The 27,849-nt window shown below is 41.9% G+C and overlaps 1 protein-coding gene across 6 annotated transcripts in view; it reads left to right on the forward strand.

Moving 5' to 3' along the window:
* Window positions 1-459: 459 nt before the first annotated feature.
* The window catches only part of ITGA9 (integrin subunit alpha 9), a 273,508-nt gene continuing 246,118 nt past the window's right edge, over window positions 460-27,849 (forward strand). For 5 of the 6 annotated variants that reach the window (XM_053967746.1, XM_053967764.1, XM_053967773.1 and 2 more), the window contains exons 1-8: window positions 460-718; window positions 8,937-9,064; window positions 10,307-10,413; window positions 16,343-16,466; window positions 19,240-19,317; window positions 22,479-22,546; window positions 24,763-24,892; window positions 26,438-26,523. In XM_053967746.1, coding sequence (XP_053823721.1) covers window positions 552-718; window positions 8,937-9,064; window positions 10,307-10,413; window positions 16,343-16,466; window positions 19,240-19,317; window positions 22,479-22,546; window positions 24,763-24,892; window positions 26,438-26,523 — 888 coding nt within the window. In that variant the 5' untranslated portion in view covers window positions 460-551. The remainder of the gene's footprint in view (window positions 719-8,936; window positions 9,065-10,306; window positions 10,414-16,342; window positions 16,467-19,239; window positions 19,318-22,478; window positions 22,547-24,762; window positions 24,893-26,437; window positions 26,524-27,849) is intronic. The other variant, XM_053967754.1, reaches the window with a different exon arrangement.

Raw genomic sequence — 27,849 nt, forward strand, 5'->3', positions numbered from 1 at the left:
ATAGCGTCAAACTAATGGAAGTCAGGACTGATACCTCCATGTCTTTCTGCCTTAAACTTTGTGATTTCCCTCTTCCCTCTCCAGGCGCCGATCGGGGGAGGGGCTGCGCGAGAAGGGGAGTAGGTGGAAAAATGAAAGAAAGCCGTAGCTGACAGGCAGTTTCGTGGAAGAGAGTGACACCGAGGAGGGGCTGTGGGGCCGCGCGGGACACGCGCGGGTGCCGTGGCGGGAGGAGCCGGGCGGCAGAGCCGAGGACGGCGCCTTTCGGGGCCGACGGGCGGCGGGGTCGGGCGCGGCACAGCAGGTACCGCCCGGGACCGCCAGAGAGCGCAGGCTCCACGGCCGGCCAAGGCTGAGGGGCGCGCGGTGCCCGCGCGGCGCGGGGCGCGGCGGGGCCGGGCCGGGCCGAGACGCGACGCGGGGCGGGCACAAAAGCGCCGCGCCCTCACACACGCCACCTTGGAGTCGGCGCCGGGGGCAGGGTGGGGTCGGTAGGCCTGAGTTCAGCACTTAGCGGCGTCGGTACGGGCGGCTATCTCGGGACTCGCACGATGCCGGAGGCGCGGCAGCGCGGAGCGCGGGTGCTGTGGACGTTCCTGTGGGTGGCTGTGGTGCGCTCCTATAACGTGGATATGGGTCGTCCCGTGATTTTCCGGGGTCCCAACGGCTCCTTCTTTGGGTACTCGGTGCTGCAGCACTACCATGACAGCACGCGGTGGTGAGTAGCACGGCCCTTGCGTGCCCTGGATCGGCGAGGGCGCGGGTGGCGACGGGGATGCGGCCCGGGGGTCGCTGCCCGGGTATTCATCCCTCCTGACAGCCGCATCTGCCGCAGAGGGGCGGCAGGACCCGAGCCTCCTCTCATGGGCCGCGAAGGGGCGTCTCCGCCTTGGACTGCGGGGTCTCTCCCCGCGCTCGGTCCACCTCTTCGTGTGGGTGCGTTGGAGGCAGAGTTGTGGGCTTCGCGCCCTTTGTGCACGAGGGATTTCCGTAATGTGAGCAGGGGGCTCCGCGCTGGGAGGCGTTTTAACGCGGGGATGTTCTTTCTGGGCTGGCAGCCGGCGCTTGGCATTGTGACCTAATTGTCCTCAAACGCCAGCCGGCCCGCGGCCGATGTCTCGACGCTGTGCTCGATCCCCCTTCCTCGCGGGAAATATTTAGCAGCTCATCGTCTTGACTACGTACGAAAAAGCGCACGGGGTACGAAAGATGATGGGTTTTGCCGTGTTAGTGAGAAATGTTTCTAATAGCAGTAACTTCCACCGAGGGCAGCACACTCAGCGTCCACGAAGCTAAACTACCTGCACTCTGCCTGGCTAGGGACAAAATTCCTTCGGAGGCTGAAGAGATGCTTCCGAATCGTAGAGGAAATGTCTGTGTAACTTAAAAAAAAAAAAAAAAAAAAGCCGAAGAAAGAAAGTTTATCTACATCCAGAAATTTGTGAAACTGGCAAGCTTCTTGTTTTCCTGTTGGTTGAAAAGAGCATTGGACCATAGTCTGTTTGTTGTCTGGGTTAGAGGCTCTTTGTTAGAATTAAAAGCGATTTCTCTTAATTGGACCTAGCTGGTGTCGTCTGGTGCCCTTCTAATGTGAGTAGGAGCCACTGCTGCCAGTAAGCGTCCACAAAGCATGTCTTTATCTTTTTATACTTAGATGTTCAGCTATTGATATTGGAACTTTGGTGCACTGTGCTTTAAATAAATGTATCCATTCTGGCATACAGTTCTTTAAAAATGAATTTCTTTCACAACCTTTAGTTCGCAAGTAGTTCTATGCTCTGCCTTTCTCCATAGTGGCTTTCATGGAGTATTCATTTTTAAGGACTTATAAGAAGATTTTATAGAGAAAAAGCACCCTGAGAGAAGAAAATATCTCAGTTTAAAGCAGTGCTTAACTTAGTTCAGGAGTCAGTGAAGGGTGCAAAGGCTGTAAGGAACTTCTATTCAACACAGGTTGCTGGGGATTCACAATGGTGTGAATGAAATGCTGATCTACTGCAGTGTGGTGGGAAAAAGTGGTAGGGTTTGTTGCTTCTTATGTAGGTATCATTCTGATTGATAATATGAGTTACCTTCATATAGCACCTGCTGGTGTGGTATTTTTGGAAGGGAAGGTGGATGAGGAAGGAGTCTTGGAGGTAGCCGCACTTCATTTAGAAACATGCTGGACTTTAAGTGTTGGGCATCTGTCTGAAAGCAGGGATCTGTTAGAAGTCTGGTGCTCAAAATTAAAATCCCCAATTATGTAAATTCCTCTTTTTTTTTTTTTTTTATGAAAATGGAGCTGATTCATTGTGCCTTCGCTGTGGCACCGGAAGAAAAAAAACCAGACCAACCAAATATCTAAGATCATTAAATGTTTTTAAATAAAAAAGTTCTTAGGCCTAACACCCAGAAGGGTTAACAGCATCTTAATATTGTAAGCATCAGCAGAGTCAGAAGTCATGAGGGTGGGATTGTCACTGATGGGAATGTTCCTCTTTTCATTGTGAGACCAGGAGGTTTGTTTTCATGGGTACTTCAAAATCCTGTTCCCAACTGACACTAGGATAACAAATTGGGAGCACAGTATCTTTATACTCCCCTTGATTCTAGTGTGCTATGTGCAGTTATGCTTGTAATGTGTGTGTGCATCCTAAAGGTCAATAATGAATCTCTTAAAAGTATATGCAGCCTTCTTCCAGTTTTCTGAAGAAGCTCCTCTTAAGAGTCAGGGTTATTGTCTGTGTCAAGTTTTTTTTTCTTTCTTCTTGTGACTTTTATATACCCAAGGAAGAGCTATTATTTCCATTTTCTCATGTCGAGTGGGTCTGTACACTGCAATGGGAAGTAGTTAAAATAATTTAACTTTAGGCAGTGATTGATCAAATCTGAGGCTGATAGGGCTCTTGCCCATCTAAAATTATTTAATATTTTAATATGCTCTCAAGAATTTGAAGGTATTCAGGGAATTCTTGCTCTTTATTGCTTGTGGGCCTGATACTCACCTAATGTACTTCTGATCATGAGAACTGTCTTGTTTTCTGTAGCCTCGTCTGTGCGCTGGTGTGTGTGAACATATTTGTGTGTGTGTGTGTGTGTGTGTATAGTCACCAATTCATATTAGGATGGTATCTCTCATAGCCACATCTTCCATGTTTCAGCTCTTTGTTTTCCAAGACCACAAAGGCATCTATCTGTATTGCCTACCTTAGGCCTGTAGGTTTCCAGTAAACTGGTTCAGGGTTTGGTGTTTCTTTCAGGCTTCATATGAGCCAAATATTCATGTAGAATGAAAAAAAGGGAGGTGGGATATTTGGTACGAAATCTTACATCAGATAAATGTGAATAGTCAGGCTGCTGCACACAGGAATTAAAACTGGGAATTGGGTGTTCAGCTGCCACTACAATAGTGGAGCCAGTCAGTGCCTTGGATGTTTTCTGCAATAGTTGGTTGCAATGATCGTTCCATTGAGCTATTTTTGCACATTTTCTTGTTTCAAGAAATATTTCTCAACAGAGATGTGCTGAGATTATTGTATTTCTGACAATGTCTGCTTTTCCTTCCTTAAGTGGGTTTTATGGCTGTAAATCTTGACAGGTTTACTTGGTTACCCATCATTGCAATTTTCAGCAAGAAACCAAGTGGCTGGTTGCATTTAGAGCAGGGACAAGCTGAAGTGCTTCTGCTCTCTGGATATAAAATGATGAAACTTGGAGTAAGAACTCAAAAAACAACCAAGAAACGACCCCAGAGAGTTAAAAAAGAAAAAAAAAAACACCCACATTTTTTCCCAAATAAAAGGTGGTAATAATTTGAAAACTCTGATTCTTCTTTTTTAAAATGAATAAGATGTTATTTTAGTCTCTCCCCCTTTCCCTCCTTATAACCTCTTCTTGCTGACACCCTCAAATCTCTCAGCAAGTCCAGGGTGACCATTTCATCTTGTCTGGCAAAATAATCTGGCATGAAAAAGTAATGAAGTCAGTTTAGTTGCATGGTGTCCTGCTGTGAGTTTTACAATAAAGAGTAAGCCTGGTTTCTGTGCTGTTGCATCATTCCTTCAGCCCTGCTCTTCACCAGTTTGCACTGCTGCCAAAATAATGAAGGTTGATATGCATCTTGGGCCGGTTAATATGTGTTGTAATGCATGTCATGTAAACTTGTGTGAAATCAGAAGGAAGGCAGTCCAAAATCGGATGGAATAAACTTTCTAATACAATTTGAAACATTAGAAAGCAGGCATTCTTTATCTGCACAGGACACACAGCTGATTTCTCCTTGTTCTGCATATGTTGTGAGACTTTACAACAAGGTATTTATCGTAATCATATATATTCATTAAAACGTGTTTCTTATGTAATACGTAAACATCACTTTCCTAGAACTATTTTGTATGCATCTGCCTCCTTCTGAAAGTCCTTTTATGGTTCTGGAGGTTTATTGAGAGGGCTCTCTGGTGGTTGTATGCACTGAATGCTTCAATATTAAAGGTGAACTTTAATAAACTAAAGGTTTCCTTGAACTTTTTCTTTGGGCACGTGCTATTGCTTCTTCTTATTACATAACTTGCCCAAACAAACACTGTAAGTTTCTTTATCTGTTTCGCCACTGGTTCCAGTCACATTTATCATCCTGTGTGTATACCTTTATATCCTTTCTTGGTTTTTTTGCCAGCTTAGTCTTTAAGCTCTATTCAGCAACTTCAGGGGAGCTGAAAATTTTTATTGTCTATGTTATTTATCAAAGGTAGGGGAACAGATTGACCCAGTGGAGACTGGGTGTTGTGTGTATAATCTAAGCAGTGATGCTGTAGATTCTGCCATGGAATTTCAAGGAACCTGTGCTTGCTGTCATTGGTTATGGATCACGCAGCCCTCCTGCTTCTTGTTCTGTATGTCATGGATAAAACACAGAGTTTTATTTCAAGTAACTGGTTTTTTTTTTTTTTTTTTTTTTTTTTTTTTTTTTTTTTTTTTAAGTAACAGAGACTTTTCTAAAGGGGAGAATCTCAACTGGGATATGATGGTAGGGCACCTTTCTCTGGTATGCTTTTGAAATGAGCTGTGGTATGTGAGGATATTTAAAGATTTTTTTTTTCCCCTGACATGTGTCATTGCAGTGAGGTGAGGTGCCTACAGTCCTCAGTCTTTAAATTGTGATTGTCTAATCACTGCTGATGTGCTGTAGGCCGATGCTTAACATGATGATGTGCTTGTGCACATGATGTGCACATGCTGATGTGCTTGGCATCTCTCCAGCCATTGGTCAGCTCTGAACTTTTGTTCACTGTTCCTTTTGCTAAATGCAGCACTTAATTTCCAAATCTGTATGTCCTGAGGGTCAATCACCAGGAAAGTGATCATTACTGTTCTTCAGGAAGTAATTTTAAGGAGGTGTGAATTTCTTTGTGGCCAAGAAAGCTTCTTGTCATCCAATAAAATTGGCTACTGCAACTCCTTCAGTGGCATGGTTTCCAGCCATGCAGCTGCATAGTTTTCTCAATACAGATGAAGATGTTTGTCATTGATCATGTGAGTATGGGTGCAAGAAGAGGAAGTTTAAGTGGCCTTTCTGCTTTCTGCTTCCTATTTTGGTTTAAACACCAATACTTTTTTTTTCACAGAGCCAGTGGGATGAGGCTGTTGCTTACAGATTTGTCTACACCTCAAGGAAAATGGCTGAAATGGCTCCAAACTCCCCTCCTCCTGTTCTTGGTTCTCTTCCTTTCTCCATAGAAAGTAACCTCTTTCTCTTGGTGGGGTTTCCATTTCAAGGTATCTTCATGCAGCTACTCACTAATATTCTAGGGGCTTCCCATAGAATAGTATGGTTGTGTTGAGAACTTGCACTCGTCAGTAATCTCTGCAGAGAGTATTACTCACATGGTAAGCCTTTTGGCAAAAGGCTGGAGAACTGCTGGTACCTGCTTGCCAGCTGCCCAAGTAGTCATATAGTAGCACTGGAAATCTGTACCACAAAAACCAGTCATTTTAAACAAATGCTGGTTAAACTGTTTGGAATATATTGGAAAATTGTACTTCTTTTATCTGTATTTATAGCTTGTGTTCATGCCAGGCAAGACTCCACAGCATTGAAATAAGAGAAGACTCTATTAGACTCTAAGACTTTGTTTTGAAATGTATTTCTGATTTGATATAGTAGCAGAGAAAAACACTTCCTCTGATTGCAGTGCTGTTTCATAGACATTGCAAAAGATTTCAAAGCTTTTTTCAATATGTAGAGGAGATACAAACAGGTGGGTTTTTTGCTCCAGGAGTCCCAAAGTGTTTAGATGGAAATGAGTTATCTATCCAAGTCTGCTTAAAAGTCTCATGATAGTTAAATGGGTGACTTCCTTATAACAGTTAAGGCATTACATACAGAAGCTAGTGAAAGAGTAAGCAAGTCTTTTTGTTGACAAAGGAAATGTTCCAGTCTCGAACCTTTGAATAAAATTAAAGTAATTATTAGGTAACAAATACCAGCCAAAAAGCATGTGAACCAACAGAAAACCTCCTGTGTCCTTGAAGGTAACCATCTTAGGGCATGAGTGAGCATGGATCATGCTAGATGAAGCAGTGGCTCTGCAAAGATTTCAACTGCTGAGTTTTAGGTGCAAGAGTGAGAGAATGAGACAAGATCCTGAGATGACATAGTGTGTGCTATATGTGAAATATCAAATTTGAATGCATGGACATTTAAGACAATCCAAAATAAATTTGCCATTGGCACACATCACAGGCTGCTTCTTTCTGCTCAGTCCACATGAAGAAATGGCAATGTACATTTTCTTATTGAAAGGTATAATTGCTCAAGACAGCAGTATTATCTGTGCTAATAGTCTACTCAGATTGTTAATTATCAATTTTCCCATTCATCTTTTTAAAGAGAGATGAAAATGCTTTGTAATTTAGGCTCCATTGTCTCTGTCTTTCGTGTTGCAACCCAAGGTATCTTGTGCACAAGTTGCTAAATCATATTTATTTTTCTTAAGTTAGAGCAGAACCTGTTTTAAACTGAAGTTCACTGTGACCTGTGTTATCTTACTGTTATAACAGGCCACAGAAACATTCAAATTTGCACTTTGAACCTGTAACTCTTTAAGCTAGTAATGTTTATTTTTGTTAGATCTCATGAATGTGAGTAAGTGAATGTTATGCATTCATTGCCTGTGTAATGAAATGACTGGCATTTGATTTTATATCTGCTGCCTGCCTAATAGGATTTCCATTTAGAGCTATTTTTCAAGCTCCTTTGCACTTGCTCCCCAAGTGTGCAGCCTTTGTAGGTTTTAGCAATTTAAGTATTTTGGACATTAATTCTCCTCACTTGTGAAAGCATGATATATGTTACAGAGTGCAAGAGTGCAATTCCATCAGAATTCTCCAAATGAAACAGTTTAGCTGATAAAACCTCAGAGAAAATGGTCACTTAACACAGGGGTTTCTCATGTTTTTGTCAATGTATCAGGTGCCACAGGACAGTTTTGTTGCATCCAACATCCAAGGCAGTGTGTCAGGAGCGGAGTTGTGCTCCTGTTGTGTATAGATGAGGCTCTGATGCAGGAGAAGCTCTTTTGGATGACTCAGGTTGGCCCTGGAGAAGTGCACACCTTATGCCTTGGGTCTCCTTGTGTGTACTGGGATGGTAATGATGAGTGGTGATTGGAGTGAAGCTTTAGATTGGAGGGTGAGGGTTGTTAAGTTGTTAAAGAAAAGTTGTTAAGAACAGGGGAAACATCCATTTGAGGGTTGGTGCTGGGCTGTCCATCTGTGAGTGAGAGAGTTGTGTATGCAGACTGACTTTGTACCAACAACTCTTTAGTGGCTAAACCAAGAGCAGTGTCTCCTTGGTCAGCTGCTGCCTCCCAGGTAGCAGCCTGGGTCTGCACAGGGGATTTCTAGAGCCTTTTAGAGATGGTCGCCCTTAGTTCCAGCCCTGGGCTTAACTTTAGTGAGGATTTTTCTACATTCAGAAGATCTGTTATGTGTGACAGTACAAGAGAATTGCAGAACTGTTAGTTAGCTACTTGATGCTCCCCACTGCTCTCCTTGGATCTGCCCTCCTGCTTAACCTCCTTCTTCCTCCTCACCTGCCCAGGTTTGGGATCACAACCACTTGAGAAAGATTGTCCTTTTAATGAGGAGACAGTGAAATATTTGTCGTTAAATACTTGTGCTTCCCCTGTAATCCTCCTCAAAAAGCATCCCTTAGGGCATGAGAGGATCGAAGCCTGGTTGTTAAAGAGTTTAACTAGATCCTAGCACAAGTGATTAAAAAGTGCTGACCATCTTTCTTTCGAGGTAGAGTAGGCCATTGGTGCTTCCCAGAAACACTAGATCTCGTGTGGGATCCAGGTAAAGTCTTCGTAGCCTTAAGGATAAATGTTGATAGCAGTGTATTGTGGAAGAGATATGCTTGTATTGTTGGTTTGATTTCTTGCTGTTGTTTATTCATTATGTAATTATATAAAATATTCTGAGAATGGGGTGCCTCCACCTTCTAAACAAGCTTACAAATCTTGGTCTGCCTGGCAAGACTGCAGCCAGCAGGAGGTTCAGATTTTATCTGCTTGTGGGTGTATCAGTTCTGGGTTGGTGTAGCTAAAACTGAGGAAAAACGGATGCAGATGTTGTGGTGCTCCTAATACTATCCTAAAAGCTTTTGGGAGGTATGTGGTGAGGGTGTGTCACTTTAAATGTGGTACAATCCTAATGGAAATTTTATTTGTTAAAAATATTTGTGCCTTCACTGTGGAGAAGCACAAAGGCTTTACTGCCTTTATTGTGTGTGGTGTTTTCAGTTTGTGAATCACTGTCATTGTTTTACAAGGTTGCTGAGAAATGTGTTTTTGTCTAGTGAAGCTCTTGCAGTGTGAGCCTTGGTGGTGCTTGTTGATTTTTTTCCTTTCCTCCTGAAATTAATCACTTGTTGCTTTGTTTCTGGTTTCCAGGGTCTTGGTTGGTGCTCCCAAGGCAGAATCTAAATACAGCACCTCTGTTCAGTCCCCAGGAGCAGTGTTTAAATGTCGAGTCCATACCAACCCTGACAGAAGATGCACAGAGCTGGATATGGGGAGAGGTGGGTAGTTATGATGTTGGGACAGCAGGAGGCAACCAAAAAAATCCAAACTGCATGGCCAGCAGTCCTTCTTCCAACTTCAAATTGGCCCCAAAAATATTGAGAGGCAGCCATCAGCCTTTCCAGATGGATTTTGAACACTGTTAGCAAAAGTGTTGTATTCTGTTCAGCATTACAAAATAACATCCCACTGGTGCTGGTGTCCTCTCAGTGACCTTGCTTGCTCTTTACAGGGAGTAACCAGATTAATGTGGATTTTTCTCTGCTAAACCTAAGCTTCTGTCTTTTTTTCACCTGCTTCAGTGTGACTTTTCAGCATGTTGGTGACTGTGTAAGTATTTTGGAGTGCTACTGCTTGCTCCAGGCAGTGCTGAAGTCAGAGTGCATGAGATGACCTCAAGCAATGCAGTGATGGGCTCATGATATGTGGTGTTACTGGTAATGTGATGATCTATAGGTTCCCTCATAATACAGCAAATAATTTCTTGAGTTTATGTTTTATACTAAAGTGGTCTCAGTGAGACCGCTTGTATGCCATTGCATGGGATCAGGGTTAACTTCAGTTACTCTGATGAACTGTCTGAGGCAGGGGAAGGTGGAGGCCTAAAGTGAAATTATGATCTAGAACTTCCTGCTGGATAATGATGGTAAAGAATGAAGCATTTTAATACTTTGGTTTTCTTGGTGACATGTTGCTTTTCCTGCCTTTATTAAAAAAAAAAAGGCATTGTTCATATATTTGTACTTACACCGAGTAGAATTTCTGTTCATGAAATTTACATGTGTTAAGACCGCATTTTGGCTAAGTGGTTTGTCCTCTACTAGATTGTGAGTTGTCATGGATTAATGAGTGCTGCCTGACAGGACTACAGATTTCAGTCTCATTTTTTTTAAGTGCCCCTGATCTCATTTTCAAGATTGCATTCAGGAGGCAATCTGATACCTCTCCCATTGACTTAATGGTTTGATGGTTCATTTAAGTAGAGCTGTGAACATAGTGTGATAGCTGCTGGCTATTGGGAGCAGGGTCTGTCCTCAGCTGTTGATGTGTATGGTGCCACTTAAGAGTAAGAACATTGCCCCAGTTAAAGCATTCAAGAACTAATAAATAATCAGGATGCAGGGGGAAAGAAAAGCATTGTCAAATGTTTGATGGGCAATCTCTTTTTTTGTCAGGATTCTTTGGTAGGTATTTAAAACTCAAATCTCCTTGCCTTGCTGTCTTTCCCTTTTTTTCTATAGGCAATTCTCGGGGCATGCTCTGTGGAAAGACCTGTAAGGAAGACAGAGATGATGAATGGATGGGTGTGAGCCTAGCTAGACAGCCAAAGGCTGGTGGAAGTGTGCTGGTAAGTCCATACTATTCTTTGATCTCATTAAAAATGTAGCTGCTTCCTGACTAAGCACATCAGGATTGTGTTTGGCAGTGACTGATGAAGTCCAGAGTAAGAGACAGCAGATTCTGTAGTCCTTTTCTTCAAGCAGAAGTGAGCCCCAGCCAGAGGATGTGATTTATAGAGGGAGGATTCCAAGCCATCATGCCTGACTTGTGTTAGCCAAGGACTTCCTCCTAAATCTGAGGTTTTATATCTTTGAAGTGAATAAATACAATTTACCTGGGATTCTACTAATTTGTTCTTTTTGTACTTTGCCTGTGTTTATGTAGGAAATATGAAAGCATACATTTTCCTTGAGCATATTAATTGCGTCTCAAAACTTACAGGGAAAAATGTAAATTGCTCTTTGTGGCCATATTTTTCATTTATCTATATTAATTTCCTATTGACAAGGTAGAAGAGTTACAAATAGAGATGTCTTAACTGTGTGTGGATTGACTTACTGTTTTCAGTGTGGTTACTGTGCACATAGATGGGACAAGGAGAGCAGATGTGATCCTTAGGATGTGCAGTATTTCTCTATGAAACTTTTCCTGTGATACTGTAAAGAGTCCTGGGCAAAACCCTTTCTAGAATGCATTTTACATTATGATTTTACATTTATTGCTTGTATAGACATCCATGGTTGGGTTCTGACTGTCTACCTGAGTGAGTATGTCTGCAGGGAAGTTAATAGAACTAAAAGGAAATTTGCAGCAAAATGTTGTGCATATTATATGTGGCAGGCAAATATCAAGGTTGTATCAGAATACCCTTGACAGCAGTCTAATTCTAAACAGCACTGTTTGTGAATAGGAAACTTTCAGTTGACCCCATCTTTCCAGTGATATAGAGGACTGCCCTTGTATGTAACATCATACTGTCAAAAAGCAGCTAGTGAGAAAGATTTTGTGCAGTGATTACTGTACCAATCACCTGTAAAAGGCAAGAGGACAAACCTGCTTCCCTCAAAGGCTTTTTTTTTTTTAATATGTGCTTAGAGTACGGGTGCTTATGCCCCAAATCCTTGTGCACCGACTTCCCCATGGGAGAGCGCGTAGGCTTGATACCTTTCTGTCACAGTATTGTGATATTTTTTTGTCTCGTCTCTCTTGGTATATACCTTGTTAGGGTGATAAGGGGCTACCTTTACTTTTCTTGGATGTTTTAAACACGTTCAGGACTAGAGGAGGAAGGGAGAAAGAAGAGCATAAATAAAATACACTGTAAACATATACAACAGAGGACAAAAATAAGGCATTCATGCTAGTGCAAGCAATTCATATTTTCAGGGTGTATCCTGAGCTGTATGTGCTCAGTTGTGTGTGACAACTGAGGAGTAACTTGCATTTATCAGGATAACACTACCCTTGAGACACCCTTTTCATTGTCCAGTCATCAGGCTGAAATAGAGAAATTCATCCTAATTAATTTTTAGAAGGTTGTTCATACATTTTTTTAAGCAACTCTTAATTTGTTGTCAAAACTATTATTTTAAGAATAGTGAGTTTGTTCAAAGGGAAACAGGTTGCAGCTGATGCTTAGGGGTCATCTCCCTAGAGAAAGCAGCAATTGAAGGGAATGCTGGTGGGCCAGAAAGTCAAGCAGCTGCCAAGCTGGGTGCTGGCTGGCTGAATGGAGGCTACAAGGGTGAGAGACATGGGCAGTCTTGGATTAGGGCTGAGGGGGTAGAAATTTCACTCATAAAACAGATTAAAAGTGAAATGTAGGTAAAGTGAAATACACAGCTGGTAGTATGCTTATTTCAGTGCAGCTTAGGCTGGTAAAATGTCTCCACAAGTGACACTGATTTAAAACAATCCTCATCCAGGCATTTGACAAGATAATGCTGCTCCTCACCATGTAGACCATGTCCGTATGCCGGAGACTATTTAATTGTATAATTCTTCTTATTATTTATCACCAAAGTCTTAAACTACTAATTATACGTCTGTGCGCATCTGTGTGTAAACAGAGCCTGAAATTAATGCATGCAGATTCCTTTGTGGAAGGAAATTACCTGGATGTTTCAGGTCATTATTGCTCTCTGTTTTGAGTACTTTTTACTGCAAAAGAGTTGTGATTTTCCCACAGATGGTTTTCCATACATGTGCTCTTCTAATTTTAAGGATTAGTGTTTCTTTAAAATGTAGCTTTTCCTTGAGGTCCATTTGAAAAATTGGTTTTCTGAGAAGATGTGTCTGAATATGTCTTCATAGCTCTATTTGCCATTTTTTTTTTTAATTGCTAGATAATGTGAGTGTGTTTCTTTAGTTAGGAGTGTGTAGAGTCTATATTGTCAGACATTACGGCTCTATTTACTGTACCCTTCCAGGAATTCTTTAAAATCAGAGAAATATCTTTCTAGTCAGTAGCCCTGGGTGGAGTGGCTTTTTTTTTCCATAAACAAGTGTAGTTGACTGTGTGAAATATTCATGCTCTTGGCATCCTGTGTTAGATTTACTAGTCACACAGTTTAATTGTCGGTTGTATAAAGATGTTGATGCTTTTGTTTTGTAGCTGCTTAGTGGCCTAAATTTTTTTCTTATCAGCCTTCCCCAGTTGCCTGATAAGACTACCAGCTACTGTGGCAAGGGGGCAATAGGGAAGGTGAGGAGCATGCCAGAGGACTTTAGTTGGTGTTTGGTAAAAGGTGGATTGTGTTTGAGCCCATATTGTGCCAGGATGTTACTAAACCAGAATTTGGTGTTTATGTGATGGATTAAATAGTAAAGCATCAAACAGTGAGGATATAAACAAATGTAGGACTAAGATTGAATGAGAAAGTTTCTTGGATATACTATCAGTCAGTCTGCATTAACCTCAGTACTGCAATAATACATCTGAGATTGCCCACTCTTTCCAAACTGAAACAATAAAATCCTCCTTTTACTTTTTGTTGGGAGAGGAACCGGGGTGTTGCAGTGTGACTGGGAGATAAGCTGCATCCTTCAGTCTTGCTCTTCCTAAACACCTGCCACTTCTGTCATTGTGTTGCTCTTCCAGTGGAGCAAAGCTGGTGTCCGCAACAATATGCAAAAGAGCCAAGTGTCAGCAGTTCTGAAATGTCCTATTCGTTATATTGCAGTACTGCAGTGTTGACCATCAATAGATATCTCATCTTGCTTTGCTCAGAAGCATTTTATTTTGCTTCAAGGGTTTGCATTATTTCTCCCCTGTTGTGTTGTAGAGCTGGAACCTGTACCCCAGCAGCAGCTGCTGAGCACCAGAGTATGCTGATGGTTTCCTTTTTGCACAGGGACTTACCTATAACTTGCATCTAAAATAGGGTGCATAGGCTGTCAGTTGTTTGCAATTGCCTCAAATTCAGGTGACTCACTTCTGTTCCAATGACCTCTTCAGACATGTGCTGTTCCTGCCAGAGAAGGAAGCCTGTAGCCACATCACCTTGCCTTGGAAACGTTGAGTGACAGTGAACTGTAATCAACTCTAAATGCTTTTGAGAAGACAGAAAAAAACAAAATCAGAGGTGTTGTGGGAGGGAGACAAATGTGCTGGTTGTCTGGCTGCAGAGAAATGAGTTTTGAGGAGGAAGAGGAGCTGCTGGACTCCTGTCCATTGTAAAAATGTCAAATTCTATAGCAGTAGCACAGGAAAGTCAGGGGAAGCACTAACTCAGGTAACCAAAGAGAGTTCATCCCTTGAAGGTTTGCAGACTAAGGCAGTCAGTGCTGAACTATAGTGTGCCTGAATATACATCATGATGCAGGTACAGAAAAGTGGTCATTAACCCAAGACTTAACAGATTGGTTTAAGTGTGCCCAGAATTGCTAGACTGAGCCCATAGCCTCCAGTTGATTTTGAACATACTTCTTACCCAGCAGCAGCTTTTTCTCTCCTTATATTGTTTTATATTTTTTGGCCTCTGCACCTTACTCCTGAGCAAAGCCACCTGCTTGTGATGAAATGCTGCTGTTCTCCCTGACTCCATTGTTTGTACTCTTCTGAGAGAGATTAACTAGTAGGTTAATTTATGTGAGTGTCTTGCAGTTTCTGAAATATAAAATAGCAAGGAATTTATAATACCAGAATTCTTTATCTTTCCAAAATTAAAAGAAATACTCTTGGTCTCTTTCTATTTGAGTTTATATCCAGAGTTGGGATTGACAACACTGTTGCTGTAACGGTATGTGTATTTATGGTATTGTCTTTACAATGGTTGTGAATGTGTATATTTGTTCTCACAGCACATATCCATCAGGAGAGAAGCTATTTCCTGGTTTTGCTGAAAATGAACGTTTCACATGTTGGTTATCTGTTGCTGTTGAATATTGAATGAGTAGTGCATGAGGATGGAAATCATAACTGAGCCTCCTCAAAGTGCATACAGGAGTCTCCAAAGCTTCTCTTTATTGTACTTCTCACATGCATTTGGCTGTGCAGCCAAGTGCCCTCAGATGGATTCTTTGCATCACATGTGGCAGCCTGCAGCATGCAGTGTGGTGCAAAAATTTCTGCAGCCCCCAGAGCCCCTCACTGTCCCTCTGTGATAGCCATATGTGGAAATATGTGCTTCTCTTTGAGCACGGGAAGTTAGGAAAGCAATAAATATCAAATGTAGCACTGCTAACAGTAGAGCAGGTTTTGCACAATTGATTTTGCTCTTTGAGAGTAGTATTACCTATTTATATCTCTTTGGACATAAGTATATTGATATCTGTTGATGGCTGGATTGAATTTTGGGCTTCTCAGTGGCCGATACACTTCCCATGTCCTTTAGTGGAGAGGTGACACAGCTGTGCCTCATTTATGAGTGAATATAGTTTTGAACAATGTTGAGCTGCTCCTATGGGCAGCTCTGAGGTGCTGAGGCTGAGGCAGAAAAGTGGGGTAGCACACAGAAATGGAAGATGGAGGGTATCTCATCTGGGGAGGATGAGGTTAAATATGGGATTTGTGGAGGGGGTTGATGCAAAGCATCCAGGAAAAGATGAAAGCATGTGGAGATGATTTGTAGCATAGAGTCTTGGTCTGTTGGCATGGGGTTAAGCGTTAAATGATATAAATTGACACATCTACAGTGACTTAAGTGTAGACTCAGACCAGCTGGAGATATGGTCTGGCATGTGCTAAGTTCAAAGCCATTGCTGTTTCACATTTCCTTTTCTTTTATTCCAAATAAATCCTGGGCAGAAGCTAACTTGTGGTTTGACTGGCAGCAATGCAGTGTTAGTTTTTGGAGCAATTGGGTTCTGAGAAGCTGTGAACCAGGCTCTACATTGCTTGCATGTGTGCCTGTGTGTGGCAGTTGTACTGAGCAAGTGTCTGGTGAGTCCTGTTTTTCAGGATGATCTCATTCTTCACTATAAAGCTCTGCAGCTTGTCTGCACCTTGGCTAATGTTGCCACTCTTGTTGCTACAAAATCCTTGGCATTTTCAATTAAATTTACTACCATTAAGCAAGGCTCAGCACATCTGTCACCAGAACGCAGAGCTGCCTTTCCCAATGGAAGCCAACCTTTGACTCTCACATGCATCATTTGGTGGTTTAGCCTTCTGAGTATTCTCAGTGTCTTTATTCCTGTTTTTCACCTTTTGCTGGGTTATGTTAGTGCATCTTTAGTTAGAAAAGCTTTGTTGTCTGCGAGGATTCATGCACAGTCAAGAGATTTTGAAATTTCCAGCATAGGCTCTGAGACTTCTTGTTTTCCTAGTTATATACATATGAAGGCTGAGATCTGAGCTGCCAGGTCAGACAATGTCCTGAGCTGCAGAAGGTAACAATGAGAAGATATTTTAGAAACAGTGGAATGTAAGGAGAGTACAATGGATTTGTGGGGTGCAGGTGATGCTGAGTGGTCCTGTTCATGCATGCTCTGCCTTGGTCAGTGTGATCTCCTGTGACTCTGGACCAATAACCCATGTTATGTGATCTGTTTAGGCATGTGCACACCGCTGGAAAAACATCTACTATGAGACAGAGTACATCTTGCCCCATGGTTTCTGCAACATCATTCCTGCTAACCTGCAGTCTAAAGGGAGGAAGCTCTTGCCCTGCTATGAAGGTAAGGAGTCAGGACAGGAGTGGAGCTTATAATATCCCTTGCTATGCTTCTAATAAGACAATAACCTTCACTACTGATTTTTTTTTTTTTTAACATGTGACTGCCTCATGGCCCAGCTGTGGTGGTAGTTGGGTTTTAGATGAAGTTGGGAGAATAGCATAATGACTGGGTTCTGTGGCTGGTGAAGTGCATGGCTGCATTTTACTGGAGGAATAAAAAGTTTCTGAATTGTGTTTTGAGGCAGCAGCTCTCCCCTTAGGTAAATAATGAGAAGATATTGCTATGAGCTTGGCCTTTTGTCCTTCACTGTGACATGGAATAAAAATCCTGAATTATGTTGCAATCATGAACCAATTTGCCTATCTTATGGAAACATTTCCATTTTTATATTGTCATTTATCAGAGGATTGGGATGTGGGACAGGGAGGAGGGTTACTTTCCTCACTTTGGGGTACTTCTGCAACAATTCATATTAAATTGCTGCTGTGTTAAGGTCTGGATTTGAGGTGGATACAGAGGGAGGGCTCCAGCTCTGAGCCATGGGTGGCTGTGCCTTTTGGTTCTGCACCAAATCCCATATGCCATCATTTTAATTTCTCCTTCTCTAGTGCATGTGAGACTTTTATATCATGTTTCCATTTTTTGAAGACTTCAGAAGACAAAGTCTCCTTGGCCAAGAGCAATTAACTGAATTAGAGGCACAAATGTATTGTTAGGTAGAAGATATGGTATCTCCTAAGATTCTTGGCCTTGAGAGGAATGTTTTGGGGAAAGCATCCTTGCTTCCTCCTTTCTTTTGTTTCTTCATTGTAGGAGCCTGAGGAAGTGGGCAAGTTTGGAGGACAAAACACAGCAGGGTTTGTTGTGGGCAAGACCTCTGATTTTACTTAATTGCTTTTAACCGTTTGCCCTCCTGTCCATAGCTGGCAGCAGCCAGCAGCAGGCTTGCTGCTGGCATTAGTAAGTTGGAGAGGGATAAGGCAGTGAATGTCCCGGCAAGTTTCTCTGTTGCTATTGAGTGGCTAGGTCCTAGCTTGGTGGCCTGTAAAGCCAGGTCTGTGACAGAACTGTGTCCATTTCATGCTCACTATTCTGAGGTGGCTCCTCATCTCCCTCTGGGCTTTGCTTAGAAATCTGCCATTGCAAACCTACACACCTTTTGGAGATGGCATACAGTTGTGCATTTATGTTTTTCTGCCCTGAAATTGGTCATTATTTGATATGTGAGAAGTTTTGAGGGACTTGTACCAGCCATGCTAGCTGCTGTGCAGCAGAGTACATATAACCTATGTAAGCCTTCCTGTTGTGGGTACTGTTCTACTGTATTTGTCCTTCTCTGCCTCTCTGCCCTCCTTGTTAGTGTCAGCAAAATCAGGATAAGTCCTCACACTCATGTCATACACTGCAAATCATCTGATACTAACTTTATGGACATTGTGCACATGCAGGAATGCCACTGGGGCTCCCTCTGAACCTTTGGTACTGCTCCTGCACTGCCTGAAGCCATGGTGGGGATGTGGTTTCTGGAAGAGAAGAATCACTTGTGTTTATCTATGCGTCATGTTTTTGGAATAAAACTGCTGGTAATCTGATGGGATATTTGCCAGGAATTGCTAAAAAATAGAAATGTGTGGGCCTAGTACATGTAGAGCAGCCAGTGGAAAGTTGGCAGGGTTGATGCAGTACTATGCTGGCTTAATTTCACTGCATAGTAAAGTGAAAATTGAACGTTTGGGACTGATTTCCACCCAGCCCCCCACCCCATCAGACATGAAATCACAGTGTCACAAGGAATGGCTGCATTTTTTTACTCCTGATTCTTTAAATTTCAATAAAACAATCTCCACACACACAGAGGAGTTCATTGTTTAAGGTTTGCTGTGAAATAAGTTTGCAGTCCTCCTTGTAACTTTTTTTCCTTCACTTTCTGAAAGGAGCAGAATAATTTTCCTCATGACACTTTGCTAGTGCAAAGCATTGAGTCTGAAGAGCTTCTGCACTGACGGCCTCTGTGGCCATTGCTGGGAGACTGCCAGACCTGTGGCTGCAAACGCTGCACTAGGACACATGCCTTTGCCCTACAAGATTACAGTGTCTCAACCTTCTCTGTATCTTGCCATGTGCAAATAGGGGTAGACAGTGGCATGCTTGCTTCCAGAAGCCTTGTTTTTAGTCCAGCTAAGTTGATAAGCCTCAACAGGTAAAGGGTGCAGGCCAGCTGAGTGCACGTCAGTGTCCATCCATGGAGGAAATGGAAATTTCCAGACTAGATGGCACTGGTGCAACAGCATAGTAGTCTCAATCCATCTTACTCTTGCCTGGCTTCCCTGAAAGGGCTGACAGAAGTCTGGAATTGAGAGATAATTAGAACACAGCAGCAAACTTAATAGTTAAATACAGTCTCTCTAAGTAGGAACTAATTTGGTTTAGATGAGCTGGATGTGGTATAGCTGATGTATGAGGTCACAGTTTTCCAGGCAATACTTTCAATTGATTATTTTTCCCATAGTTTTAATGGCTTTCCAAAAAACGGAGCTGCCTCTTCATTCCCCCAGTGCATTCAGTTTACAAAGAAGGATGTTTGTGTGTACTGTGAGAGGCAGTCCAGCTGATGAGGAAACTGGAATGGTTTCCTACTCCTCCGTGGTAAGAATTGGAAGATGGTAAGATGATGGAAGTGGGGAAGACTGATGATCCCTTTGGTTAGTAAATAAGGGGAACAGCACATGCTCATATTCCTTGCATTCAAAACAAAAAGTAATTTTCCCCACAGGTCCAAACCACATTTGGTTTTCTGGGAGCCATCAAAACATCCCTGCTTTGTGGTGGAAACTCAGTATCACAATGCCAGGTCAGAAAGATTACTACTGTTTCTTCCTAGAGTAGTGAAATACTGTAAGATAGAATACAAAAAGCTTTCAGCACATGTGATAGTTTACATCTTTGAGAATGATAATTTTATTGTACTCTGTAGCTTAGTTTATGTTATGGCTTGAAGTTTGCTTAGAGACTGGCAGAGAGTTTTATTCAAAGAAAAAGTTCAGGGGCATTTACCTTCAGAATTGTTGCACATCAAAGTTTATTCTTTTTGGTTGTGTGTTGTTTTATTCAATTACTCCTTCCTCTGTCTCACTTCTCTTGTAACCTGAGATCATCCTGGCTAAAAACCAGTGCCATCTTCTCTTTTTTTCCTGTATGTATTATTCATGGCATGTCTTTGAAGTTGCACAGGCTGCAACCTCCTCCAGATTCAACCTTATCATGCTGCTTTGCTGTCAGCTGTTGCTGCAGCAGTTTCATGGCTTGCAGTCTGTGTCATCAGGAATGCACAGCAGTCGGCACACAGACAAGAAAGAACAAAGAAGTGTAGAAGCAGCAAATTTGTCCTTGACTACAGTTATTGCCCGGAGCTATGTGAAAACAAATCAATTTAAAATCATGCAAAGGTTGTTTTTCAGACGTACAAAAACTGTGAGCTGATACAATAACTGCACAATTCCTATCTAGTTGGTTCCTTTATTTCATGGCTGGCTGGCTGACTATGTTGTATGAGTGACAGGTGTCACTACCATGCACTGAAGTGGAGGTGAGGTAGAAGCAATCTTGGTTTTCATCCCTTTTGGGCTCATCTATTGCTTGGGAGGGGCAGAGTGGCTCTAGGGAGCAGACAGAAGTCTGTGATGCTGGGATGTGACCATATAGGATGAGTGGCACCCCTTGGCCATGGGTGCATGGGTGGAAAGGAATCTTGCTTGGATATGGAGGCAGGTGTACATCACTGCAGATGAGAGTTAGGGGAGCAGACAAGGAAGGGGTAGTTTTGTGCTGAAAGGGTTAGGCAGAAATCCAGGAGCCCAATGTCTGTCTGTACGGGGTTGCTGGCTTGTTGGGGAGGACTACACCTATCTTGATTCCCCCCGAAACTCGTGTGCTGATCTCTCCTCTGTGTCACTAGAGCTTTAAATTTTCAACCAGCCCCGATGTCTGAGGTGTTTGGGCCTCCATGCTTATATTTCCACTTGTGAAATGTCATGGCCTTGGCAGTGAAGACTGAAGCAAAGAGAGCCTGAAGACAGGAAGAAAGCAAATGTCACCCCAGACTTCGAAACAGGCAGCCAAAGAAGCCATTCAATATTCCAGCCTTCTCTGCAGTTTCTGTTGCAAGGGGTCCCTGTTTCCACTCAGCCGTGGAACCTACATTTTCTTTAGTATCCTTTTCTTTAGTTGTTGATGTATCTGAAGAAGCCCTTCTTGTTAGCCTTGATATCTTTCACCAGATTTCATTCCAAATGGGCTTTGACCTTCCTCATTGCATCATGCAAGGGTGGGGATCCTGCTATAGTGAATGCAAGGCTTTTAGGACATGCACAGAATTATTTTTCAGGAAATGCTGGAGGGAGGAATCTCCTTTCCTTGGCTCTCTTAATGAAAAAAAAAAATTCACATTGATAAAAAAATATTTTCCCCAGGCAAGTGCTGCCTGGAGAATCTGTATGTGGAGAGTTAGCAGTTCAGAACCCCAACACTTGCTGAATAGCAATGGGCTAATATGGGCTTCAGTTTTCAGTGGAATTGTCATGCGTTACCGCTAGGAGACCCAGCTGTGCTTCTGGTCTGCTGGGGTGCATATCACTTTGACAGGACCCTGTCTTGGCCAAGAGTGTTGGGCATTTGGACTGTAATTTGTGGATCAAGTCTCTATTCTGCATGGTGTCTCCAACTGAACTTCTCCCTGTGCAACTGGTATGACCTCAGCAAATGTCTGAAATTCTGAACATCTTTATGATGTTAGGAAGAGGCTGCATGTAGTACAAAAGGGAGAATGATGTGTGTGTGTGTACGTATGTCTACATAAAATATTTTGCAAGAAGGCAGTATTTTTTATAATTAATTCCTTCTGATCTTCAATAAGACAAAATGGAACTCCAAACTTGCTTGGTTCCAGAGGCATTTTCTCATCATTTTCATTATAATTTTTATCATTTAGCGATGAGTTAATGAGGTTTAAAATAAAAAAATATTAAAAAGTTTAGCAGTTATCAGGTTATATGTTAAGTTGTTTCTGGACGTGAATTACTGTAACATACAGGAAGTAGTGATAGTATGGTAAATACTTGAAAATAATGCTCTGGAAAAAAATTGGAAAGGCTCTGATCCAGCTGTAAGTTTTAAATACTTCCAAGACGAAACTATTTGAATTAAGGTGGGGTGGAAAGTGATTTTCTTTTTTTCCTCTTTTTCCTGTTCCTCACTGTGAACTTAAAGTATTCCTAGAAATATTTTTTTTCTTATCATCAAAAGATAAAGTAAAAATTCCTCAGGTTTGAGAGGGCAAATGATTGCTATGCCACAAACAAAAGCTGTAAGGTGGTGGTTGGGTTCCCTGTGAAGTGGGAGCTCTGAGCACATGGCCATGAAAAGCAGCAGATCTAAACATTCTGCAAAAGAGACTGTTGTCTGATCATGTAGAAACACATGGTTTTTCCTCAGTCACTGTTTTCTTCCTGAAGCTTGTGTCCTGAAGCATCCTCACCAGAAGTGTTTCTGGGGACTTTGATGACTGTCATTTTAGGGGAATATCACTTTATTTCTCTGAGGTAGTAATGGGCCTGAGAGTTAAACCTCCTAGAGCAGAGTCTGTGGCACACAGGCATGTGCATCACTTTTTGTTCCTCCCTTCCGAGCTATGGTGATCTGCTACAGATGGAAGCCTCTTCTAATGTACCTTTACTGGAGCAATGCTGCTGCTCTTTTCATAATACAGTGGTACTGCTTATTTAGCATCTCTGTAGGAGCATTCTGGGCTGTCTCCCCAGCTGGCTCCTTGCGATACTCCCTGATGTGGGTGGGTATGCTGCATGGTGCACCTTGGTGGCTGATCCACTAATAAAACCGAGGAGCTCTGCATGTTGGTGTGTCTCCAGGCTGTGTGAGTAGCAATGCAGGTGGCTTAGGTGAAGAGTGTGTGCTGTGCCAGGGATGACCACTGTTTTCTTCCCTTCTTCCATCCAGAGTACAAGAAGAAGTATGGGGAGGAGCATGGTTCATGCCAGGCAGGGATCGCAGGCTTCTTCACTGAGGTGAGCTGAGGCACATGCATGGAAGGCTTGGGGGTGGTAAGTGGCTCCCCTGTTGCATGTTCCAGGAGGAGATTCCAAAGTACGGCTTGGACAGTGGGCTGAGTGCTGAGAATGGTCCCTTCCTGCTAGCAAATACTCTTCTGCCTTGTCTAGTTTCTCAGGTGTCTGTTTCTTGCACAGTGACTGTGCAGTGGTTCATATGTATGTGTATCTCAAGGTCTGTGGACAAGTATAAATGAATTGACTCTGGAAATGTCTTCAGGGAATATTCCTATTATGTACATCCCAAAACTTGCATAGAGGTTTTTCCTCTGTCATTAGCTCTTTACTGTGAGTGATGATGTAAAAGTCTTTCTTGAATCATTTTGTTTATGTATGTGTATCTGTGCATGAATATAATGCACATACATACACATGCATACAGAAGATAAACACTTTTTTTCAGTTCTTTGTTGCAGAAAGATAGAGGGAAAAAAAAGTGTTAGAATATATGCACCACAGTTGTTCTAAATACTTGACCACATTCTTTCCTGGACAGAAGTCTATCAGCCATGTTTCAGTTTTGTCAATAACTAATTTGTTCCCTTATGCTTGGATTTTTTTCTTTCGTTAATGTTTCAGGGTTGTGGCCTTTTCACTTGTTTGTTTTGGTTTTATTTTAAATTTTTTAAGAACACATACCCTCTCCTAATTATATATATGCACTGATCTACAGAAGGTACTGTCCAGACTGATACAAATAAAATAAGTCAAAAATTGCCTTCTGCCATTTCAGTAAACTGGGATGGCAGGCAATGTTGCCACAAGGGCACTGTCTGGTAACTGGATGTTCAGCCAGCAGCAGCTGTTTCCTGACTTGTCTGTTCTCCCCAGCCTGTTTCTGTTTCCAGGCTTAAATTCTCCCTTGCTACCCTAGTTCAAAAGATACCTTTGAACTTTTATCACTTCAGTCTAATGGCAGCAGGATATGCAGATAAATGGCGTTTTGGGTCAAACAGGTGATCCTCTATCCTGTATTCAGTGCTGTGGATGGTAGTTTTTCCTGTCAGTAAGTAACCTGACAGGTATAGCCCATAACAAGGAAAAAGCTATTTCTAAACACATGCTGCTCTTTGGTTGGTTTTGTATTCCTGTCCCTGTAGTCTTATTAGGAGAATCCCTTGTTTTACATCTTCCCCCAACTGGAACTGGTTACCTGAAGGGGACTCAGATATGATAGCAATTTCCCACAAGGATGGAGTCCATGGCTCCATGGCTTTGCATTGAATGGAGATGTGAGGAAAGCAGCTTTTCACATATGTGTCTTCCTGGGGGATGAAGAACTTCCTGGGGTTAATGCTCCTCAGGCTTAATTTGGTCCCTTGCTGAAGGTATTTAAAACCACATCCAGGAGCAAGGTTTTTTGCAAGGATGCTGGGTGTTTTGGGACAACATTTTGTGAATTTTTCTTGAATGTAAATGTACTGTGGATTTTGACTCAAAAACATTATCCATGACCATCTACCTTTGAATGTTGGATGAAACTGTGCCTGATTTCTATGGTCTTTTAAAATATTCCATCACTCTGGTTGTCTGTAATGATCCCAAGCCATTTTATGATGCTATAATAACTCTATATTCAGGCTGTCTCTCAAAGACCAGAGTGTCTGATGACAGAGCTGGGCAAAATGTTCCACCTAGGACATAACACAAACCCTGCTTGTTGAGTGCATGGCAGCTGTTTAGCTTCATAGTTGTAAAATCAAAATCCTTTGTGTTGTTTCCATCCTGGTTGGTTAGTATAGCATGTCAGCAAGCATCAGGGCATGATCTGTAGCTGAGTGATGGGTTCTGGGTGGGCTGAAGTACTTCTGTCTCTGGGTCTTCTGAAGGATATTTGGGAAAGGCAGCAAGTAGAGAGACTTTTCGGAGAACTATGTTAGCAGGGATAAGCTTGATGGTTAGTAAGGTTGAGGAAAGTCTTCTGTTGCAGCAGAAGAGCTGAGCAGAAGCGGACTATAAAAGGGCAGTCTGTCACTAGGGTATGTACAGTGACCCCCAGGTTTGGGAAGAAGGAAGGATACTGTCCAAATGCACACAGAATGGAGGTTGTTACAGATAGACGTTATTGGTGTTTTAAGTAAATATCCTGTCCCCTCTCTGTTAATGTGTAAAGTTTTGATTGTTATTTTTCTTTCTACCCTTTTCCCCACACACTTCCGTTTTTCCTGTTGTAGGAACTTGTCATCATGGGGGCACCAGGATCTTACTATTGGACAGGAACTGTCAAAGTACTGAATCTCACTGACAACACGTATTACAAGCTGAATGATGATGCCATGATAGCCAGGAGGTACACATACCTTGGTAAGCTGCTCTCTAGTGCTCACTGTGAATAGGAAATTGTCCAACAATGTGTTTCAAGGCTTTGATACTATAAAGTTGGTAGTGTTTGTTTCTATGGTGATATAGAGTATTTTTATAAAAAGTGTGAAAGGAAGAATATTTGAATTAAAATGATACTTATCTGGAAGCAAAGAAGCATTCAAAATACTAAGTTTTTCTCTCCTTGTTCTAACACCCTCCCCCCACACTTTGTTATAATTTTTTTGACTAATATAGAAAAGGCATTTTAACAGCACATTGGATTGTGGTGAGCTTATTAACATTCTTGCCTTTGCCCTGTAACAGGCACATTACTTGTTACTAGTTGAACTGCATGTCTGCTTACATGTGCCTTTAAAATAGGTGCAGTAACTAATTACAGAATTTGTATTGCAGATGCATTTATTTCAACAAAAATAACACAATCTAAATGTGTTACAGGCAACTGAAGGAAGTTGTGAAACGTTTGGATATAGGTACATCTTTAACTCAATTGGTTTTACTTGCTCTAAAACCAGCTAATGTCCCTGACATGATTAATTTAAAGGCTTCCACCTAATCAGAGGTGCTTAAGACTGTTGAGACCTAGAAGGCATTTAAGCAGTTAGATACTGTTTGACTAAAGTCTTGCACTGACCTCTCATTGTCCCCTTAACCTTTAATATTTAAAAACCCATCATTCTGTAGATACTGCTTGGTGATAACCAAATGAAGAGTAAATGTTTACCTATTTGCAGACATCAATAGGTTTTGCCACTAATAGACTTGAATTATTATAGAGTTTACCATGTTGATGAGGGCCTCATAATGTGTAGTAAAAGAGCAAGGCAAATACGAAAGAGCCTTAGAAGGAAAGCCACTCTACTCATCTTTTAGTTATTATATATTGTTTTAATATATGAAATAAAGCTGAATCTTTGATCTTTTTCTTTCAAATACATACTTTTTTCTTTGATATATTGTCCCATTTTTCTTCTTGCCTAGAAAAAAAACTTTTTAAGCTATTGACTTATCTTTATCTACTTTAAGCTATTGACTTCTCTTTGCCTAATGTCCTCATCTATCTCCCCTGACCAAAAAGGACCATGATTTTCTAAACCTTCCTGGGCAGTGATTTTAGCCAAAGGAGGACACTCCTGTCTGATCCAAGTGGGACTGTTGCTCTTTGACGTGATACTTTCTCCGTGGTCATATGATCGCTTTTCTCTTTTTGTGTATACCTTTTCCTGTTTTACTGCTTCCCTTTCTTGACTTGCAGTTGGCAAATTGCTGCCAATATGAGCTCCTTATGTCCCTTGGTCATCTCCACACACATGGCTTTCTTGTCTCAGCTTTTGGAAGGTTACTGGAGGGTGCACTCACACTTCCCATCCCCATGAACTTTTGAACAGAATATTGGTGCATCCTGAGCAGAAAGGTTGTTGAACTCTTAAGTGCAGCCCAGGAGGAGGGAAGCCTTATAAGCCTGATCTGTCTGGCTGATTTGATTTCCTGTCATGTTATTTATTTATTTCCTTTACTACTCAGGATATGCGGTGACAGCAGGTCATTTCTCTCAGCCGACTACGACTGACATTGTAGGAGGAGCTCCCCAGGATGGAGGCATCGGAAAGGTGTGGCTCTTTATCAAACAGTAATGTGGGTTGGATGCAACAGTGCATGAAATCTAATACTGATGCAGTTCTAACATGTAAGAGAAGACAAGAGTTTTTTGTCTGCAGGGTAGTTTTGAGCACTGAGCAGGGGAGAGATGAGGTAGTTTGGAGAAGTTGTCAAATTTTCTCAACCTGTCTGTCCTGATGCATCACATCCTTTGCCCTTCTTCCCTCTCTTTCCCACCCAGTCCTTACAATACCCATTTTAATAAGACACAGACAAGATCTCTTTCACACTGCTTTTGTTTAGGATTTGTTACATTTAGGTATTACTTAAAACTTTCCTATAAATGAAAATACTTGTCTTCTGCTTCTTTTATTCACACATTTGATTATTTCAGTATTTACTTCAAGATAACATCTCTGATTAGAATGAAGTTAGATTATTTGATGCCATTTTTAAACTTCATAATACTTTGATGTTTAGTGTATTAGAGTCTGGGATTTTTGCCAGCTATACTTAGAAATCTTGGTGATAGTCTCTTAAAAAGGGAGGAAACAAAAAAGATCTTCCTGCGGGCATATGTAGGTTCAGTGTCCCAAAGATGTAAACAAGTGAATGGCTAGATGGAAGTGGTTAGTGAGTTAGGCAAACCTGGTCCTCCTTTGCTGAGTATCCACGTGCTGTTGGAGAAACTGGTTGAAGGTGAGCACTGTGACCACTTATATTCTTCTAAACCAAAGGTGGAAAAAATTGGCAGTGGGGAGAGTGAGAGAAGGAATGTAAAGGATCTGCTTTTGTCTCTCTTCAAAATGCAATCCATTTGGGACCTGCTGTCACCACTTTCTTGAGCAGAGATGTCCTGCAGCCCCCTTCCATCTTCCTCCCTTTGGTTTTCATGCTCTTTAGTGACATAAGCTGTAGCTGAATCATAACAAGCAGTGAGAAGTCTTCACTACCAGGAACACTATCCTGTTTAGGCAGATTATTTTTGATAATGACCATGTCCTGGGATAGCAGTGCAAGTGGGGAAAATGGGATAAAAGTAGAGGATGAACTTGGTATTTACACCTGATCTGGCATGACTAGGACATACAGGATATAGTAGCATCACAGTTGCTACTGAGAGGACATGTGCATGAGAAAGGCAGTTTCCTTATCCCAGATTTTCTGTTATGGCTGCTACAGTGCACCTTCCTTCCAAGCTGTTTTTTGTGTGGAACCAATTTAATTTGTCTACAAGGAGGAGGGTGTGGAAGCACAGCTGGTAGCAAGAGATCCACAAGAAAGCACCTGGCTCTGTAGTTTAAAGACTACTGCTCTAGTCTTTAAAGCTTACATTA

The sequence above is a fragment of the Vidua chalybeata genome, chromosome 1 (genome assembly GCF_026979565.1).
Source record: "Vidua chalybeata isolate OUT-0048 chromosome 1, bVidCha1 merged haplotype, whole genome shotgun sequence".
Classification (NCBI taxonomy): Eukaryota; Metazoa; Chordata; class Aves; order Passeriformes; family Viduidae; genus Vidua; species Vidua chalybeata.